We start from the raw sequence: 14,702 nt of genomic DNA, 5'->3' as shown, positions 1-14,702 counted from the left end.
AAGGAGGAGAGAGTGTTGGCCCCTGCAGGGAAGCTTAGAGGCGGGGAAGGACTCTATCTCAGAACCTTAATTGGATCCCTGGCTCCTGAGTTCCCCTGCTGGCCACCGAAGAAACTGCAGTTAAACGGGCTACCTCCCCCAATCCCACTAGGTTTCAACAAGTGTCACTGAGCCCCTCCTCCCCACCAGCGCCCAGGACTTGGTGGGGTCTGCACAGTGCCTGCCTACCTTTGCCCTGGGAGTATGCTAAATGCAGCCGAAGGGACTGCATCATGACTTTCATATCCCCATACCCAATTCCCAAAGCTTGGGAGAGAAGCTGAGAGGCTGGGACAGCTGCTCTCATTGGCTGTGAGTGATGTCATTTTCTGCCAACCACATTCCTGCCCTCTTTCTGAGCCAGCAGGGCTTGCTTGGGACCACCTGGTCCAGTCTCCAACCTCCAAGTCAGTTCAGATACTAGATTTTTATAAATGATAGAGCCCTACAAATGTAAGGGATCATTATAATTATTACCTAATGTTGAATAATGCATATTAATCCTTTGCCTTTAGGGGTAGCAATATAGAGCCTCCTTTCCATAAGACAGCCTCCTTTTTGGGGGCAAAGTACTGCGAAGCCACTTTCCTTCCTTCCTTCTGTCTTACCTGTTATGCCCTGCTGCAATTAATTCTTTCTTCTCTTGAGGTCAGATTCGGTGACTTCCTTAAACCACTCAGTGACCATCCTGAAGCCACCCCCCAATATTCTAACCCTGCCACCCTTGCCCAGTCCAGCCTTTGACATCTCTGTGGTGTGTTTCTCCCTCCCCTCCTAGTTCTTCACCCCCATCTCCCCTCACCTAGTCTAGGGTCCAGTAAGAAGCATCTGGGCTGGGGAAAGTGGTGGTGACTTTCCCTGTTAGCAGTACTCTGCTGCTGCCTTTGTTGCTTGAGGAAACTGCCTGAGCCTTCCTCATGGCACAACAGAATCCATCCAACTTGAGGTCCACTTTGACCTTCTGGTTTTTTTTCAACCAAATTCATTCATGTTACTTTGGAAATACGCAGTCTACACCCAACTGTGCTTCCCTTCTACCTCTACTTTCCACTCATTTCTCAGCCCCTCAGGTCATCTCTCTTCCTCTCCCACATTATTTGTGCTTCCTTCTTTCCCTTCTTCACCTTTGCTGGCTCCCACCCTGAGATACTTTCCACCTCAGACCAGGGCAGAAGGGTTGGGAGCCGGCATGGTGCGGGCCCAGCCAGCTGCCGTTCATCCAGGGACAGAGCTGCCATCTGCCAAGCTGATGGTCCTTGCTGGCCCTCCCTGTGTCCATCCCCTCCCAAGGCCCGTGTTGTGGGCCCATCCTTTTGTTTACGCAGCCCCCACCAGACCCCTTAAATTGCCGTTAATGTTTCAGCGTAACGAATTAGTCTCTCATCACGAATCAGGCTTCGAAATGAGGGAAAAAAGCCCCGGTGAGGCCATCCTCGGAAATTGGGGTCATTCTCATTTGCAAAGCGGAGGATCGGAGCCCCGTAATGCGGGCAAATTTATTCCGAGGCAGGAGCCCCGGCGTGATTAGGCCCTTTGTAATTATCGCTCCAAGAGATTCCACTCCAGCCGCCCGCCTCCCTCGTGGATTAGCAAGCGAGTCGGAAAAATACACAGGATTTAATTAGAGGCAAATTAAAATTGGTAATGAAATCGGGCCAGTTGCAAGTGGCAAGAGTTGGAAGGGAGAGAGGGAGAGGGGATCTCCAGGGGCACGGGCTGCCTGCCCTACCCGCTTTCTTCCCCGTTTAGAAATGTAAAGAGGAGACAAGGATGGGGACGAGGCGGGGGAGGCTAAGGGAGGACAGGTAACAGGGACAGGGATGCAGGCAGGGATGGTGATAACCGGGAGCTCTCGATGCGGGCAGTGCAGATGAGAGAGGAGGGTGCAGGGACAGGACTGAGGGACACAATGAGGCGGGGCAGACTAGGGCCCTAGTCCGGGCTCCCATGGCGATGAAGGGGGGAATTGGGCCAAGCACCCCGCCCTCACCCAAGCGTCCTACAAACCAGATGACCTCAATTCTTGAAGTTATCCTTCCAGGAGGAGGTGAGACGGACAAGGTGACTTATCTTCTTTCTCTCCACTTTCTGCCTCTCAGCTGTCAACCCACACTCTCCTCTCTCCCTGTTTATTTCAACAAGTATGTATGAGGCCTCTACTGTATACCTTATGCTCTCAAAATATAAGCTGCCTGTTCTGAGCCACAGCTCAAAGCATGGCTCCCAGGCTCCTGTGGGTCAGTGGAGGTGGCAGTGAGGTTTTGTGAATTCTTTCCCAAACTTTTAAAAGCTTAGTGGAAATTCTGCATGCACCTGAGATAAAGCATCCTGGGCTTGCAGAGATGCTGGGGCCCGAATGTGATCTGCTGCTGATCCAAAGCCCTGAGTAACAATTACATGTGTCTTTGATTAATAAAGATGATGAAACAGATTATTACTAACTAAATAGCATTTAGTTAGTAGACAGAACTTTCCAAGATGCGGCAGGGAGAGAGGAGGCAGCTAATAAAATGGGTCATCCATGGTGAAGAGGCTGGGAGCCCCTGGCTCTATGGAAAGGGTAGGGGCCCGCCTTCCCTTTGGTGGGGTCTCCTTCCAGCCCACCCCCCTCCCCTGCTCATCCCTGAGCTGGGGAAGGTGGGTCACTGCTGCGTGGGACATGGGATGGGATGAAGACTGTCCTGTTTGTGCTTGGCCAAGCAAACCGCCTCTGAGCTCCTCTTCACTGCACCCACAGAATGCCGTGCGCCACAACCTCAGCCTGCACAAGTGCTTCGTCCGCGTGGAGAATGTCAAGGGTGCCGTGTGGACTGTGGATGAGCGGGAGTATCAGAAGCGGAGACCGCCAAAGATGACAGGGTACGTGCGTCCAGAGCTGGGTGGGGTGTACCTGCCCAGGGGGCAGAAGCCAGCTCACCCCCACCCCCCTGCCTCTCCAGGGTACCCATGTGCACCAGATCCTTCCTGGCTGGGGGAAGGGGTGTGGGGAGAAAGGAGCAGAGGAAACTAGTGCTTGGGGACAGGGGACTGGAATCTGAACGTGATGGATAATCAGAAGGCAGACATTTATGTCCTCTTCTGTCCTCGTTCTGACTGAGGGAAGGGGCCAAAAGGGAGGCCTGGTAGCAAAGAGAGACAGGGGCCTCAAGTAGCCCTGGCTAGAGCTGACACACAGGCAGATGCTGGCCAACGGGCCATGGGTGAGGGGCTGCCACCCCCAAGACACCCGCTTTCTCAGCTTATCAGGATGACTAGACCTCTGAGGTCCCGGGACCCCACCAATTCATCTTACGGCAGAGGAGGGCCAGTGAGGGCCAGGGACTGGCAGGAGGCCCCAGAGCAGATTTGTGGTAGAGCTGGTTCCAGGACCAGGTCTCTGCCCTCCTAGTCTTTTGTGCTCGGCTTCACCACCTGGCTATTTTTTTATTTATTATTTTATTTATTTATTTATTTATTTATTTTTTGAGAAGGAGTTTCACTCTTGTTGCCCAGGCTAGAGTGCAATGGAGCGATCTCAGCTCACTGGAACCTCCACCTCCCAGGTTCAAGTGATTCTCCTGCCCCAGCCTTTCGAGTAGCTGGGATTACAGGTGTCCACCACCATGCCTGGCTAATTTTTTTGTATTTAGTAGAAATGTGGTTTCACCACGTTGGTCAGGCTGGTCTCGAATTCCCAACCTCAGGTGATCCACCTGCCTTGGCCTCCCAAAGTGCTAGGATTACAGGCGTGCACCAGCGCACCCGGCCTAGTATTTTTTTGAGAGGGAGTCTTGCTCTGTTGCCCAGGGTGAAGTGCAGTGGCACGATTTTGGCTCACTGTAACCTCCACCTCCTAGGTTCAAGCGGTTCTCCTGCTTTGGCCTCCCGAGAAGGTGGAATTACAGGCATGCACCAGCACACCCAGCTAAGTTTTGTATTTTTGGTAGAGACAGGGTTTCACCATGTTGACCAGGCTAATCTCGAACTCCTGACTTCAGGTGATCTGCCCGCACCGGCCTCCCAAAATGCTGGGATTACAGGCATGAGCTATGGCACCTGGCCTCCACCTGGCAGTTTAAACGGAAACTGAGGAGCCTGGGACAGGGTCAGGACCTCCCTTTTGGCTTCCACGTAGCAGCAGTGGCCTTCTCCCCACCCCAGATACCCCCACCCCAGCCACCAGCTTGCTGTGCCCCTTGGGCCAAAGCTGTTGGGTAAGGAGAGCAAGTTAGATGGATGTCTCTGAGGTGTGGGGTGTCTGCTCCCCTCAAAGATAACCTGCTCTCCAGGCAGGAGCCTTTGCACCCCAGGCAGTGTGGGAGCGTGGAGAGTGGAGGGAAGCCATGCCCTGGTGAATGCCCGGGGCCAGTCTCCAGGCCGGGTGTTGGCATGTCTCATTACTGACTTACATCAGAAGACCTGGCTGCACTTGCACCTCTGCTTTCACCAGTTTGGTGACCTTTGGCCGCTTCCTTAGGCCCTATGAGAGCTCTGTGATGGTGTCATCACTGGAAGAGGGACAGCCCTCAGCCACTGCTTCTCCTGTCCCAACTCCCAAGCACCTTCCTGTGCAGAGAAGCCTTCTGTATGGAGCATGTGGGAACAGGCTGAGCATATGTCTGACATGTCCCAGAATCTAGGATGGCAAGACAGTGTGGGCAGAATAGGTGTGTAACTACTAGTAGAGGCTATAGATCGGACCTTGCCAAACACTGGAAAATCTAGACTGGAGAGAGAAAACGGGTGGGGGGCAGCATGCTGTGAAGGCAGACATTGGGGGGATGCCAGTTCCCACTTCCCAGCTCCGAGACCTGGACAGGTCCCTGAACCAAGCCCCCTGCACCCACCTGTGAAGGGGCTGCTCCTCGAGGGCCAGTTCAGTGTGAGGACCGAATCAGACCAAGCACACACACAGCTCCAAGACAGTGGCTGATCCGCTCTGGCCTCCCGGAATAGGGAATGGGACCCATTTCCAGCACAGGCCTTGACTTAGTGAGAGTAAAGAGATGCGCATGAAGAGCTAAGTGAATGAGTGAGCCAAAGATGGCCTTCTCTGTCCTCCAGGAGCCCCACCCTGGTGAAGAACATGATCTCGGGCCTCAGCTATGGAGCACTTAATGCCAGCTACCAGGTGACCGGCCCAGAGCCCACCCACTCACCTCTACCTCCCGCCCCCTTGCTTTCTCATACAAGAGACCCTCATCCTCCCCTGCAGAGGACTCACCAGAGGAGGGAAAGAGGGTGAAGACCCAAACTCTCCAAGACCCCACCTCTCTGCCCCACCCCAGCTTGGGGCCAGTCTCCACCTCTGCTTTCAAGGCTGGGTTCAGACAAGGCAGGCAGCTGGGAGGATGGCATACCCATAGCATCCCCTTTCCTGGTTTGTCAGTCTGGGGATTTTCTGTCCCCTGGGAGAGGGGATAAGCCAGGCCCAGGTTCCAGGAAAGCTGGGAGGTAGGACGTTGGGGGTCAGAGTTCCAGCCATGGGGGAGGGGTGCTACATTCAAAGGCTGAGTTGGGGCGTGGGGTTGCCCAGACCTGCCCACCCAGGGGGCCAGTAGCAGACACACAGGTGGCTCTCTAGCAGATGGGGAAGGCACAGCACTTGACTGAGTGTGCCCTGTCCTGTGGAGCTATTGACGAGGCCCAACCCTGTGCCCCTCCAGGCCGCCCTGGCCGAGAGCAGCTTCCCCCTCCTCAACAGCCCTGGCATGCTGAACCCTGGCTCCGCCAGCAGCCTCCTGCCCCTCAGCCACGATGACGTGGGTGCCCCCGTGGAGCCGCTGCCCAGCAATGGCAGCAGCAGCCCTCCTCGCCTCTCCCCACCCCAGTACAGGTGAGCACACAGCATGGACCCCCACCCACCCCAGTGCCCCTCAAGCACCAGGGAGGAGGCATCATCCCCCACTCTGGGTGGGGTTCCCCATCCCACCCCCAGCACGCCTCTCCCCAGAACAAGTGGCTTCTCTCTTCCTTCCCTCATCAACCCTCTCAGCCCTCCCATGTCCCACCTGCCTATTCTTCTTACCCCCTCTCCCTACCTCCCTGCCTTCTCTTCCCCTCTTTTCTTCCTTTTTTTTTTTTTTTTTTTTTTTGAGACGGAGTCTTACTCTGTCGCCCAGGCTAGAGTGCAGTGGCCGGATCTCGGCTCACTACAAGCTCCGCCTCCCGGGTTCACGCCATTCTCCTGCCTCAAGCCTCCCGAGCAGCTGGGACTACAGGCGCCCACCACCACGCCTGGCTAGTTTTTTGTATTTTTTAGTAGAGACGGGGTTTCACCGTGTTAGCCAGGATGGTCTCGATCTCCTGACCTCGTGATCCACCCGTCTCGGCCTCCCAAAGTGCTGGGATTACAGGCTTGAGCCACCGTGCCTGGCCAATATAGTCTTCCTTTCTTATTTTTCCTCCTCCTCTCTTCTCTCTTTTTTTTTTTTTAAGATGGAGTCTCGCTCTGTCACCCAGGCTGTAGTGCAATGGCAAGATCTTGGCTCCCTGCAGTCTCTGCCTCCTGGGTTCAAGTGATTCTCCTGCCTCAGCCTCCCAAGTAGCTAGGATTACAGGCACGCACCACCACGCCCGACTGATTTTTTTGTATTTAGTAGAGATGGGGTTTCACCATGCTGGCCAGGCTGGTCTCGAACTCCTGATTTCAGGTGATCCACCAGCCTCGCCCTCCCAAAATGCTGGGATTACATTGTGAGCCACCTCGCCTGGCGTCTCTTCTCTCTTTCTTCTCCTTCCTTCATTCGCTCATCTCCCCTCTGCTCCCCTCTTCTTTCCTCCCCAACCCAGAGCAGTCTCTGCCCCAGCACTGGCTTTTTTTGAAGAGAGCCCTAGGGCTGATGCGATCCTGGGGAGGGGGCTGTCAGCACCCCACTGTGCTCCAGAGTTGTGGGTGCGTTTGGGGGGCAGGGGGCAGAGGGGATCAGAGGACAGCCACCGGGTGCCCATGCCATACTTTTGCCTCAGCCACCAGGTGCACGTGAAGGAGGAGCCAGCAGAGGCGGAGGAAGACAGGCAGCCGGGGCCTCCCCTGGGTGCCCCTAACCCCAGCGCCTCGGGGCCTCCAGAAGACAGAGACCTGGAGGAGGAGCTGCCAGGAGAAGAACTGTCCTAAGGGCCTGTAGGGACCGACAGGGCTGGGGTGAGACCCCTCCTTTCCAGAATCCAGGCCCCATCTCCCCTCACTCCACAGCCCCTCCCGAGCCTCAAGGCAAGTCCAGGACTCAGATGGGGGAGGCCCAGGCCAGCAGCTCCCAGTGTGACCTGACAAAAACACATGGGAGCAGGGACAGTCCCCACCCCCAGGGACACAGCCCTGGTCTGGGACCAGTAGAGGACACGGAGGGTTCAGACCCCTCCTCAGACCCTCCCCACATCTGAAACCGCCTCCCCCCAACCACCACCAGCAGCAGGGCCCTCCTCCCCCACCAGCTCTCCCCACAGGGCCCCTCAGCACCATGGAGACCCGCAGGCGGGGCTTAGCCACCCTGTCAAACCCAGGGCCCCCTGGCACCTGGCTCTGGCCGTGTTTTCTGGCCAGAGGCCCCCACTTTCCTAACTCGTGCTCCCTTCCGCCTTCTTTTCCGTACTGTGAAGAAAGAACTCTCCACCCCCAGCTCCCACCCTGCCGTGGTCTGGGTCGAGGAACTGAAGTTCCAGACCATCCCCAGAAGAAACAGCCCCCCCTGCTGCTGGGGTGGGACTGTGTGTGCCCTGTGGGGGTCCGTGTGAGCAGGCCCACCTGGCTCCAGCCCCGCCCCCAACCTGAGACAGAACCACGCTGAGCCAGGCCTTCACCCCACCCCTGTTTGCTGGGGCTCCTCCAGCCGCCCCATAGGAAGAGGCCTGGTACCGCCTCACCCACAGAGGTCTGTGCCAGGTGCGCTTCTGCAGGTGGAGCCAAGCTCCCCCTGAGACCAGAGGCAGGGCCTGGGCTGGGAGCCCAGGAGAAGGCCAGGCTGGACCCCTGCTCCACACCCACATCCAGCCTACAGGCCTCTCTGCAGTCCTGTCACCCTCCCTCAGCTCCCCTTCCTCTGCAGTCGCCCTCAGCTCCCCTGCCCTGCCCGCCTCCCACCCCCGCCCCTCCACCTGCCCCAGTTAAACGGATGACCAAAGACCTTTCTTATGCCGGAAGCAAAACCAAAACTTCTTGTTGGCTTTTCCTTTGTCGCCTCCCCAGCACCTGCCCTCCCAGTCTCCCACCTCGGCCCCAGGCTGGAAGCCCTCCCTCCACTTAAGTTATTGTTTTAAACCAAAGTTTACAGTGTCTGTTGGTGGCCAAGACCCTCTCTCTCCACCCCTCCTCCATCTACCCCGAGGACCCTGGGGCTCAGTGGAGGCAGGGCCCTGCTCCCCTCCCCTCTGTTCCTGCCCAGCCTGGGGGAAGGAGAAAGGAGGGGAGGAAGCGGGTTCTCACCCTCTCGGGAGTGGGCACGGGAGCCCTCCTCCCCGACCCTGGGCTGCTTCCTGGGGGCTCTCCAGACCCCTCTCTAGGACCAAGTCACTCGTTGTGCTGGGAGTGTGGATTCCAGCAAAAGAGCTGGAAAAAAGTGAGACTCTCCACAGACCCCCTATGGGGGACCCCAACTCAAGGCCAAGGACTGGGTGTATCGGATGCTCATAACACCCCTAGCCTGGCCCCTTTACTGAGAAGACTCCTTGGATATTTCCCAAGAATCCCCCACATACACCCCTCACAAGCCACCCCTCCTGAGAGGCAGGGGGCCCTCTGCCCCCTCCCCATGTATTCCCCACCTGTGTTCCGTTTGACCAGCACAGAAATATTAAACGTCCTCTATTCACCGGGCCCTGTGTCTGTCGCCAAGATGCGGGAGGGGAGGAGCCTTAAAGCTGAAAGATCGCTCTGCTGGGGGAGCCTGGGCAGAGCAGCTGCAATGTGAGGGTCGCTGTGGTGGTGGTTTCTGTGAGTGAATGGAATGAGTAGCCATACAGGGGAGTCCCAATCCTTTGCCCTAGTTCTTTCACTAGTTTGAAATCCAAGTTCTTGCCAGAGTGTTGAAGCAAGGCAGCTGATTTGCTGCAGGGATGGAGAGGACTACTGCCGCAGGATTTCTTTACCTGTGTCACCAGCTCTGGAGACGTCCACCCCCATGCCCAGGTGTCCTTCTGGGCCCATTGTCCATGTCTTCGAGGGGGCTGCCTGGATAGGTGTGTGTGTGTAGTCGTGCCCAGGTGTGGCAGTGGCACCCTGAAGCAGGACCATTAGTGTGCATGTACATCCACGTGGCACATTGCGGTGACCATAGTTGTCATAGTCATAGAGGGCTCATGGCGGAAACGGGATCATTCAACCTATACAAAGGGGACCCTGGATAGACCGCAAGGAAAGAGGCCGAGGGCCAAGCTGTTAAGCCAAAGATGGGCCCTGACACCTCCCCCAGCCCCAGCACACCAGCCTGTGCCTCTCATCCCATGTTAAGTCCTGGTTCCCCACCTACTGCCCCTCCTTAACACAGAGCCCTTCCCGCCGCCTCAGACCACTGCATATCCGCACGGCCTCAGCCGTCTCATTTGTCTTTTTTATTTTTTATTTTTTTTAAGATGGAGTTTTGCTCTTGTTTCCCAGGCTGGAGTGCAATGAAGTGATCTCGGCTCACTGCAACCTTTGCCTCCTCGGTTCAGGTGATTCTCCTGCCTCAGCCTCCCAAGTAGCTGAGATGACAGGCATGCACCACCATGCCGGGCTAATTTTTTTGTATTTTTAATAGAGATGGGGTTTCTCCATGTTGGTCAGGCTGATCTCGAACTCCCGACCTCAGGTGATCCGCCAGCGTTGGCCTCCCAAAGTGCTGGGATTACAGGCGCGAGCCACTGCGCCCGGCCCTCATTGGTCTAATGCCACCTTCTGGACACTCCCTCCTTGAGGGCAGAAAGGAGCCCCAGGCCTATCCCTAGGGACAAGGCCCAAGAAAGAGTGTATTTGGGGATCAGGGGAGGGGAGGGTGTTGAGAAAGCTGAACTGGAGTCAATCACCCTTCCCACAAATCATCAAACTGCTGGAACTCTCCAGCCAAATGTCGGGAGAAGGACCTGGAGGGTGAGTCTTTGCTGACCTCTCTACTCTCGGGCCTGTCTTCTGTCCTTTTCCTCCATCTATTTCTGCCTGTCGCTCACTCGCCCCGCTCTCTCTTGTCTCACCTTCATCCACTCCACAGGCCTGCTCCACCACAGCCCTGATCCTCCGGACGCTTGTGTAGAGCCTCAGGTGAATTCTCTGTCCCCCGTAGTACCTCGAGAGGGGCTGGGGAGCTCAGCTTGGTCCCAGAATTTCCCCACCAGACACTGTTTAAAGAAGTAGCACTGATGTGTATTGAAATCTGCCCCTCCCAGCCCTCCATGGAGGCTGCCGGGGCCTTGCAGGGTAAACCTAGCTGCATGTAATCTGCGGACAACGGCATTCTCTACAATGCAATAAAATGATTACCCATGATTTTGCTGCGGTCGCTTCCCCCTTCCCCTTCTTCCCCTCCCAGCTGGGACCTACCAGAATGCCCCAGAGAATCCTTAGGTGTTGGCTGCCAGTCTCCCAGCCCCCTTACTCTACTCTCTTGAAGAAGAGGGTCAGTTCTGTGGACGGCCCCGGGGGCATTCTTCCTATGCCAGACTCTGGAGGGACAAGACTACACCTAGCTTTATTCTCAGGACCGTCCTTCCTGCAGTCTAACTTTAGTTTCTCCTGCTTCAACTCGAGTCCTCTTTTTATTACTCTCACAGGGATATAGTGAATGGTCAGTGCATTTGCAGGTGGGGTGATGATCTATTTTGGACACTGGTACAGGAGAGGGTCTTGCAATATAAGAAACAAAGAGCTGTTATGAACCACCACTTTCTGAGTGCATTGGGCTTATAGACCCAATAATTTGTTTTCTTCCTGATCTGACATGCTACATGGGGCAGTCCCCCCACCATTATTACCTTATTCGAAGTAAGAACCAACACGTCTACCCCCCACCCCCATCACGCTTTGCCGTCAGGAAGCCCTGCGTGCTGGGTATGTAGCTTCTCTTCTTCCTACTGTTAACTCACAGCCAGGGAGCAGGCTCTTGTTAGCTGCGGCTGGCAGCTTGTCCTGGTCTTAGCATTGCTGAGCCCTGTTGGGGAAGCTATCTCTGGAACCCGTTTTCAGGCTGGGAAAAAAAAGAGAAATACTCCAAGCCGGACATTTTGGGGGTGGGATAAGTAGCGCTTTGGGCTCTATATCCAACAGAAGTCCCCCTTCCCCTTGGCACCCGCACCGTGAACTCGCCACCTTGCCCAAGGCCTTCTTGCCGATGGTCAGCAGAGGGCGCTTTAAACAAAGCAGACCAGCTCCTCTGGACAAACTTGCTAGTCTCCCACCGCACAACTTCCTGAGAACGCCAGCCGCCCGCACAGCAGAGGGCTCAGTACCTGTTTTTAATAGTAATAATTAGTAACATTTAATGAGCCCTCATTATGTGCCAGGCACTATCCTAGAAGCTTTATATTTCATTTCATCCCCACAATGATTCTGAGTTAGATACTATTATTATCCCCATTTTACAGATGAAGAAACTGAGGCAGAGTCAAAGAGATGAGCAGATAAAGCATTAAGAATAAAGAATCTTTGCAGATGAACAATCCAGGTTAAAAAAAAAAAAAGGAACCTGTGGCTGACGGTGGAGAAAGAGAAGAGGGAGACCTTGTGGTTTGTCCCAGCTTTCTAGTGACACGATTTACTTTGGTGTTTGCTGTCTCCCTGCTTCTCTGGAGGCTCTGAGTGGGGAAATGAGGCTCCAAGGGCCTCAGAGCCGGGAATTAGGCCCTGGCGTCTGAGTTCCCCAGCTGCCATTCTTCTCTAAGCAGAATTAGGCAAATTGATCTTGGAACAGTCGCTGGAGGACAGAGTGAAGCAGAGAAAGAAGTCTGAAACACCCTATAAAAATAATCAGACAGGGGCCCTTCTGATGGGATGGCGAGGCAGAGCAGTGCAGACAAAGATCCCCTTGTCTGTGGTGGGGAGTTTAAAATGACACCCCTCACGCACAGCACACATCTTCACACAAACATGCACATGCTACTACCCGATATGCTGACACCGGAGGTCCCCTCCATCTGCAGTCATCTCTAGGTGACCAGCCATGGACCCCCAGGGCGGGACATCCCACAACCCAGAACCCCCGACAGCTCAATGCAGTCTGCATCTGCCTCAGGATCAAAAGTTTAGAAAAACAGCCCCTCCCAAGAAGGTGATCATGGCGGCAGCCCAGGCTGAAAGGCTCTCTGTCCTAGCCAGGAGGGGCCAGGGACAGGGCGTGGGGCTGGCAACCTTCAGAAGACTGGCTGAATTAACAGGGACAGTGCAGCGGCGGGCTGGGTAACCAAGCCGGCCCTCTGGGCTTCAGGCCCTGGCCCTCCCACCAGGCCCTCCTGCTCTGGGACCTGGAATGCAGGCCTGTCTATACAAGGCCACCATGCTTGGGCTCCAGGAGTGGGCCAGGTGTGGGGGGTAGAGGTGGGCGGTTACCAGAGAAGCACAGGGTGGGTCTCTGTCCTCTGAGAGCTGCTTCTCTGGCTGAGAAACAGAAGGAGCTCATCCGAGTGTCATGTGCTGTGAGGGAGGAAACACAAGGGTTCAAATCCTGCCTCTGCTGCTCGCCAGCTCTGGCCTTGGGAAAGCCACTGGACCTCTCTGGGCCTCAGAGTTCTCATCTGTAGAATAGGGTGGGATAATAATCTCTACATCACTGGCTTGTTGAGAAGGTTAATGATACACAAAAAGATGTCTGCTGCATAATATGCCCTCAATGCATAATGGCTGTTAATAAAATGGAGTCCTGGGTGCCAGTCACCATAGGGGTTCAGGGGGACCCAGGTGCTCACTGGGAACCAGTGTATCCTGGAAGACTCCCTGGAAGAGTTCTGGAGCTGAGGAGGGGAAATTTGGGTAGAAAGAGGGGAGAAGAGAGAACATTCTAGGCCTGCGGGGGAACTGAGATGGAGCTTAGGGAAGGTTAATGTGGCAGAAAACAAAAAATTAAATGGAGGCAGCAGAGACAGAGGCCGAGACAGGGGGGCCAACAGGGTCTTAGAAACCCGGCCCCATCCCTGCCATTACCAACTGACAGACCCTGGGCTTTGGGCAAGTGAATTGGGGTGTGGTTTCCTTATAAAGTGGCCCTAAGACTCCCTGACCACTCAGAAGGTTAAGGGGAGAATTACCTGTCTTGGTGGCATAAGCATGCCGATACCTGCTGACGCCGGTAAGCGGTGATGCTGCCGCTGCTGCTGATGCCACTGGGGAGTTTCCATCCACAGAGGGACTGTCTCAGACTTAAATGGGTACTTCACAGGCGTGGCAGGGGCCAGTGAGTGGTGCCCACACTACATGCTGTGAACTGCAGAGGTGTGCAGAGCAGAGCCGTACAGATTCAACTTAGCAGGAAAGCTTTGCAAGGCAAGGGATAGCTGAAAACACACAGGTGGACTGGGCAGGACACCTGGGGACAGCCAGGAAGGCCGGACAGGGAGACTGGGTTACTGGGAGGTGATAGTGAAAAGACAGGCACCAGACAGGGGAGGGCCCCGCATATCAAACTGGGGACCAAGCTGGGGCTTGGGGGAGCTGTACCCACAGGGGCATTTAGAGCAGAGGAGTAACAGGATTGACCTGAGATTTGGGGAACAGGCCAAGTGGAACCATATAGGGTGACAGGAGCCAGTTAGGTGACTCTTGGGATTGTCCAGGTGACAGATGATGAAGGCCTAAGTAGGGTGGGGGTTGCTTTGGAAAATAGTGTCGGGAGGCTTTCTGCATAACAGAGTAAAAGAGGGGCTCTTGGCTACCTGAGAGAAAGGAGGTCAGGAACCAGCTCAACAGGGTCTTCCTAAATGTCTATTCACAGGACAGAGGGAAATCAAGTGTGGCACATTTGACAATGGAATATTATACTGCAAAGAGAGTAAATAAAGAGTTCCCATCAGCAGGACAAATTTGAGCAAAAAGAAAAGTAAGTTGAAGAAAGATACATAGAGACCATTTTCATTTGTATAATGTTTGCAAACGTGTAATAATTCTATATATCATGGATAGGCACACATACATGTGCCAAACATTTAAATAATTTGTAGGAATGATAAATAAATTCAAGACGGTGGCTGTCACTCTGGGGAGGGGGATGCAATGGGGAGAAGTATTCAAGGGGCTTCAAGTCTATTGGTAATGGTTAGTATTGGAGCAAGGTGGTGGGAACACAGAGGTTAAATCTGTTCTCTGTACCTTTTTGTGGCTGGAATATTTCACTTAAAAAAGAATGGGCCAGATGTAGTGGCTCTTGCCTGTAATCCCAGCACTTTGGGAGGCTGAGGCAGGCAGATCACCTGAGGTCAGGAGTTCAAGATTGCCCTGGCTAACAAGGTGAAACCCGTCTCTACCAAAAATGCAAAAATTAGCCGGGCATAGTGGTGCGCCCCAGTAATCCCAGCTACACGGGAGGTTGAGGTGGGAGAATTGCTTAAACCCAGGAGGTAGAGGCTCCAGTGAGCTGAGATCGTGCCACTGCACTCCAGCCTGGGCAACAGAGTGAGACCCCGCCTCCAAATAAATAAATAAAGGAGAAGGAAGGAAGGAAGGAAAGAAGGAAGGGAGGGAGGGAGGGAGGGAAAGGAAGGAAGAAGGAAGGAAGGAAGGAAGGAAGGAA

General features: G+C 54.8%; 1 protein-coding gene across 5 annotated transcripts in view; it reads left to right on the top strand.

The window, feature by feature from the left end:
* The window catches only part of FOXP4 (forkhead box P4), a 52,881-nt gene extending 44,051 nt beyond the window's left edge, over window positions 1–8,830 (top strand). For all 5 annotated transcript variants that reach the window (XM_017878285.1, XM_017878283.1, XM_017878287.1 and 2 more), the window contains exons 14-17: window positions 2,777–2,898; window positions 5,083–5,149; window positions 5,685–5,854; window positions 6,988–8,830. In XM_017878285.1, the coding sequence (XP_017733774.1) occupies window positions 2,777–2,898; window positions 5,083–5,149; window positions 5,685–5,854; window positions 6,988–7,135 (507 nt within the window). In that variant the 3' untranslated portion in view covers window positions 7,136–8,830. The remainder of the gene's footprint in view (window positions 1–2,776; window positions 2,899–5,082; window positions 5,150–5,684; window positions 5,855–6,987) is intronic.
* The last annotated feature ends 5,872 nt before the right edge of the window (window positions 8,831–14,702 follow it).

The sequence above is a fragment of the Rhinopithecus bieti genome, unplaced genomic scaffold (assembly GCF_001698545.2).
Source record: "Rhinopithecus bieti isolate Rb0 unplaced genomic scaffold, ASM169854v2 scaffold_9981, whole genome shotgun sequence".
NCBI classification, from domain to species: Eukaryota; Metazoa; Chordata; class Mammalia; order Primates; family Cercopithecidae; genus Rhinopithecus; species Rhinopithecus bieti.
Note: the sequence above shows the minus strand (reverse complement) of the source record. Positions and strands in the feature narration are given on the sequence as shown.